The sequence below is a fragment of the Gavia stellata genome, chromosome 9 (genome assembly GCF_030936135.1).
Source record: "Gavia stellata isolate bGavSte3 chromosome 9, bGavSte3.hap2, whole genome shotgun sequence".
NCBI classification, from domain to species: domain Eukaryota; kingdom Metazoa; phylum Chordata; class Aves; order Gaviiformes; family Gaviidae; genus Gavia; species Gavia stellata.
The window spans coordinates 33,449,506-33,454,725 of NC_082602.1; the positions used below are offsets into that span (position 1 = coordinate 33,449,506).

General features: G+C 64.6%; 1 protein-coding gene across 1 annotated transcript; it reads right to left on the reverse strand.

Annotated features, from left to right (window-relative positions):
- Positions 1 to 357: 357 nt before the first annotated feature.
- On the reverse strand, positions 358 to 4,905 carry VAX1 (ventral anterior homeobox 1). The gene is made up of 3 exons (XM_059821500.1): positions 4,668 to 4,905; positions 2,709 to 2,896; positions 358 to 894 (listed from the first exon to the last, which is right to left on the reverse strand). The coding sequence occupies exons 1-3, from the start codon at positions 4,903 to 4,905 to the stop codon at positions 358 to 360; spliced, it is 963 nt and encodes a 320-aa protein (XP_059677483.1).
- Between the last annotated feature and the right edge of the window lie 315 nt (positions 4,906 to 5,220).

A 5,220-nucleotide genomic window follows, 5' to 3' on the forward strand; every position in this document is an offset into this window, starting at 1 on the left:
CAGACAAACCGCCCCCCCCCCCCCCCCCGAACGGACAGACGGACCCCCGGGCCGGCGGGGCAGGGAGAGCCGCGGGGGCCGCCCCGCTCCCGCCGGGCTCCGGGGAGGCGCCCGCAGCCCCTTCGCCGCGCCCCGGCCCCGGCCGCCGCCTCGCCTCGCCCCGCGGGCGCCGGGCCCCCGCTCCGCCCCGGGCCCCCGCTCCGCTCCGCTCCGCCCCGGCCCGCGGAGGGCACCGCGCCGCGGGGCTTGGAGGCGGCGGCGAGGGAGGGGGCTGCCGGCGGGCCGCCGCGCCGCCCGTCCCATAAATACCGCCACAAATAGAGACTATAAATATAAATACGGGGAAGTTACTTAGAGTCAGTCCAGTGCTTTTTTCTCAGCGCTTTCTTTATTGTTGGTCCGGGAGTAGGGCTCGAAGGCGGACGAGCTCAGGTAGCGGGCCGACAGTTCCTGCAAGTTGCCCGCCAGCGAGCCGGCCACGGCCAGGGGCGCGGAGGAGAGCCGCCCGGCCACCGAGCCCAGCAGCGCGGGCACCGGCAGCCCGAACAGCCCGTGCCCGGCGGCGGCCGCTCCGTGCAGCGCTGCCGGCGGGGGGGGCCCCGCCGCGCTGCTGGCGGCCGGCGGGTGCGGGGAGCCGCCGGCGGGAGCCGCCGCCGCCGCCGCGCTGCCGCTGCCCGCAGCCAGGCCGGGTCCGCGCAGCGCCGAGCCCAGCGCGCCGGCGGCGCAGGGCGGCAGGAGGCCGGGCAGCCCCGGCGGGGAGAGCAGCCGGCCTTGCTCCAGCAGCCGCAGGACGCTGCAGGTGGCGGCGGTCTCGGACACCACCGACCGCAGCTCGGAGTCCTTGCCCTGGTCCTTTTTCTGCTTGGTGCGCCGGTTCTGGAACCAGACCTTGACCTGCAGGCCGGGGAGAGAGGCAGGGTCAGCGGGGCGGGGAGGGACGGCCGCCCCCCGCCAGGCGCCCCGGGACCCCGGCGCGGCTCCGCGGGGCAGAGGGGGGAAGGCCGCGGGGGAGGGTGGCAGGGCTGCAGCCAGGCGCTTCTTAACGGGCAGCGTTTTAGAAACGCACAAAGCGACGGCCAGCCCCCCCGCCCCAGGCTGGCTGCTCCCCGTTTCGGGGTGCGCCCGGGGGGAGCCGAGGGGGATCCGGGAGCCCTTCGCTCTTTTTGTCTCACTGTATCTTTAACCTGATCCGTCCCACTTTATCCTACTTCACTGCATGCCAGTAGTTCCCTGGGAGCCGGATCCAGCCCTTTCCCCACCGCTTTATCCTAAGCCGGCTCAGCCGGAGCCCCGGCACGCCCGCGGGCCGGACCGCGGCCCCCAGGACGGCGCACCGCGGCCCCGCGGCGGCAGCCGCCCCCCGCGACCCCGCTCGCCCGGACCCCGCACGCTGCCAGCGCCGCGCCTGCCCGCTCAGGTCCAGCTGCCCTTCCCGGCTGTAACAACAGCTCTGCGCTTCTTGCCCCATCTCCCGGCCTGGACAGTCTTTCTCCCCTCCCCACCCACTTTAAACGATATTTAACTTTAAAAAGGAATCCTGGAAGCCCCTCAAAAAAAACCCCAAAAAAACCCAACACCAACCCCAAAACAAAACAAAAAACACCCGTGGCGGTTTCTGTAACCTACGAGCTATTGAACTTGTCATTCCTATCCGGCAGGGGAAAGAAAAAAGCTAATTAGCTTGTCAGGGGAATTTATTGTTGCGTGATATTTTGCAGAAATATGAAACCGGCTTTCAGAAGTTTGGTCTTTTTAGATGCTTCCCCGCACTCTCGCGGAGTTTTAAGCCGCCTGACGGCCCCCGGCCCGCGGCCGCTCTGCTCTGCCGGACGGCGGGGCGATTCTCCCCCTCGAAAATACAAGGACTCAAAATAGGGCCCAACCTTCAGTCCCGTCCCCGCATCTCCTGTACCCGGGCAAGAGCGCTCAGACCAAACGTCTCTAACGCACCAGCCCCCGGGGGAAGCTGCCAACCTCCCCCCCCGCCCCGGGTTCCGCAGCTGTTTTCCGCTTGCTGCGGGCTGGGAGCGGCTCGGCCGCTCCTCGCTTCTCCCCGGCCGCAGCAGCGCCCGGGGGCAGGCGGCACCGGCACGGCGGAGCCGGGGGCACCGAGCCCCGGCGGGCCCGGGGCGGGTCCCCGCGGGCCGGCGGTGGCGGGGAGCCGCGCCCCGGCCCGGGGAGGGGTTTGGCTTGGTGGCCAAGCTCCCGCGGACCCCTCGGGCCGGGCCGCCTCGCCGTGTGCGGACCCAGGCGGCCGCGCGAGGGCCCACGGGGGCTGCGTGAGGGGACAGGCAGGGCCGCGGGACCCCCCTCCGCCAGCAGCCCCCCTCCGGGGCTCCCCCTTCCCTGGCCGCGCGAAGTTACAGGTCCCTCGCCGCGACGCCTCAGCCCCGCACCCCCCGCCCCGCTCCACCGCGGGGGCAGGCAGCGGCCCTCCCCCGACCTGACACGCGTGGGCACCTCGGGGGCGGCCTCTGCCTTTCCAGCGGGCCCGCGCCCCTGCCCGACAGCTCCCGGGGCCTGCACGGTGGCGCGCAAGAGGCGCGCAGGGCCGCGGGGCCGGCCCACCCGTGGGGCTCGGCGCGCAGCGCAGGTGCCCGGGCCAGGAGGGGGGGTCCCGCGGAGGGGGCCGGGGGCCGGCGCAGGGCAGGGCAGGGCAGGGCAGGGCAGGGCAGGGCAGCCGGGGCTCCCCGTCCCTCTGGGGCTACCTGAGTCTCGGAGAGATTGAGCTGGCGGGCGAGCTCGGTGCGCTCCCGCCCCACGACGTACTGGCAGCGCTGGAACTCCATCTCCAGGCGGTAGAGCTGCTCGGCCGTGAAGGAGGTGCGGGTCCGCTTGGGACGGTCCAGATCAAGCCCCTTAGGCAGAATAATCTCTCTGATTGAACCTTTGGCATCTGGCAAAGAAAGGCGCAGTCAGCTTTACACCCAGGCAACCCTCCCATCTTTTTTATTTTCTTTCTTTTTTTCTTTTTTTTTTTTTTTTTTAATTTTTCCGAGGGAAAGAGCCGCCGCCATCGCCTTCAAGACCGAGACCCGAGTCAGGATGGAGCAGGGTCCCTGGGATTGCGGCACTGCACCTGGCCGCTGCACCCAAGGAAGGGAAAAAAAACCCAACAGAGAAGGAAGGAGGGGGGGATGGAGGCCCAGGGCTCTGAAAATAATACCCTCGGTCCGTTTAAAAATTGGCTTGAATGTGTTGCACTGGCAGTACGACACTGCGGCATCACCCTCGGCCCCTCGGGGAGGCCGGGGGGAGATCCTCCAGGCCGGGCTTTGTGCCGGGAGTGTAGGGCTACCCTTTGTTCCCCGTGGGCTCCGCGTTAGGGCGTGCGGGAAGCCGCCACGCACACCCAGCCGCCCCCCCAAATTTAAACCCTCCTTATTATTTTTTTTTTTTCTTTAGAACAAGTTTCCCATGCCAAAAAAACCCGCAGGCAGGAGCTTCCAGGGGACAGGCACGGCTGCCCCCGAGCTGGCTGACTGCCCAGCGCGAACCTGGGGACACCTCCAGCCCAGCCGGCATCCCGGGGAACGCATCGCCGCCGCCGCTGCTGTGGGGGTTTGGCAAAGAGGAGAAGAAGGAGGAGGAAAGAAAAGCCAAACCAAGGCACCAAACAGCCCGCAGAATCCTCACTTTTCTGGTAGCCCCCCGACCGACAGAAAGCGGAACAAATCTTATTAACACGACTGTCAAGCTAGAGCCAGATTCATGTTACGTTAAAGCTTTCCCAACTTTGCTTTCCGTAATTTTACCTCTTGGGTACGTTTTAAATCGGAGACAACCACATCATTTTAATCTGACCCCTCTCTGGGTCAATCGGTCGCGCAAGGATTAATTATTGTTTACAAGGCCTGCTTCGCGCTAATTTTGTTCCGATTCCGCTCTCTCCCTCCTCCCCCAAAACGCACCTTAATAAACCTGAAATGTCTTCAGGTAATTTTTTAATTTTTTTTTTTTTTTTTGGAGGGGGGAGGAATAGAAGGATTTCATTAGTTTAGCCTGGGAGGGAGACGAGGGTTGAGCAAAATAAAACGTATAACTACTAAAAAAATAATTTCAAAGCCCATCGCCATTCCTCCGTTGATTTTAAGGCTGATGGTTATTTAGAAGTAGCCCCTTCTGCTGGGACGCTGGGCGCGGGGAGAGGGGGCACGGCGGGCACCCCTGCCCTCCGGAGAGGACCCCCCTGCCCGCTCCCACAGCCGGGCGGGGACCGCAGCCCCGCGCCATTGTGCGCGGCAGCGGCTGCTGGCGGGCGGGATGCGCGGGCGCGGAAGGAGCGCGCCCGGCCGGCGGGGCAGAGCCGCGGCCCCGCCGAGGGAGCGCTGGTACCCCGGCGGGCTCCCCGCGGGCACGGGCACCCCGGGAAAGCTGCAAAGCTGAGAAAAACGGCGGGGCTGGCCCGGTGCGGGGCAGCGCCGGGGGGGAACCACCGCGGCTTAACTTTCCCCCGAGCCGCCGGCGGAGAGTCTCCGGCACGAAGGCGGGCTGGAGCGGGGCTGCGGGGCACAGCCCGGCCGGGGTGCGGGATCTGCCCCCCGGAGCCGCAGGAAGGGCTTTCAGCCCAGGGACGGACCAAAGGCAAAGCAACCGAATAAACAAATCTCCCGGGCGTGAGCGGAGCTCACCTTCCCCCACCCTCGCGAAACACCTCGAACTCATACCTCTAACTAGGATCCTCCTGCAATAGTCGGGATCAGCCGAACTAGATTTACTTTTATTACAGTCTTCCGTAGCTGCAGAGGCAGAAAAAGTCCCTTGCTGATCCTTCAAAAAAGAAGTAGAAATATTTCCTTCAGACCCTTTGCTTTCCTTGCCCTCCTTATGTCCGTTCTTCGAGACCCGGTTAGCTTCAGTCTCTGAACTGCATCTAACGTCCATTTTGTCTTGTTTCCCAAACATGTAGTGCAATAAAAACAAATCAAAAAAAACCAACAAAAAATACAGAAGAGTAGTAGAAGAAGAAGACGAAGTCTATGCTGGATATTGCACGGCTTAGGGTCAGATCGGTGGGGATCTGTAAAGCACCTTGAGTAAGGAAGGTCGGGTTTTATCCCACTGGAAAAGCAGCGGCTTCCTCAGTCCCAGCGTCCTAATGTGACTGTCCAGCTTCCCAGAGCGCCCAGTGATCAGGTACTCAACAGTACAACTCTAAAATGATTTAATGTCTGCCTTATTACAGAGACATGTAGTTGTTAGACACACAGAGGGACGCGC

What these genes read in the sequence shown, in the direction of transcription:
- VAX1 (XM_059821500.1), bottom strand. Translation starts at nt 4,905, where the DNA reads ATGTTTGGGAAACAAGACAAAATGGACGTTAGATGCAGTTCAGAGACT. An exon ending in CAGGAGGATCCTAGTTAGAG is followed by an intron (nt 2,897 to 4,667) that starts GTATGAGTTCGA and finishes TTTCTTTGCCAG; the next exon opens with ATGCCAAAGGTTCAATCAGA. An exon ending in TCAATCTCTCCGAGACTCAG is followed by an intron (nt 895 to 2,708) that starts GTAGCCCCAGAG and finishes CCCGGCCTGCAG; the next exon opens with GTCAAGGTCTGGTTCCAGAA.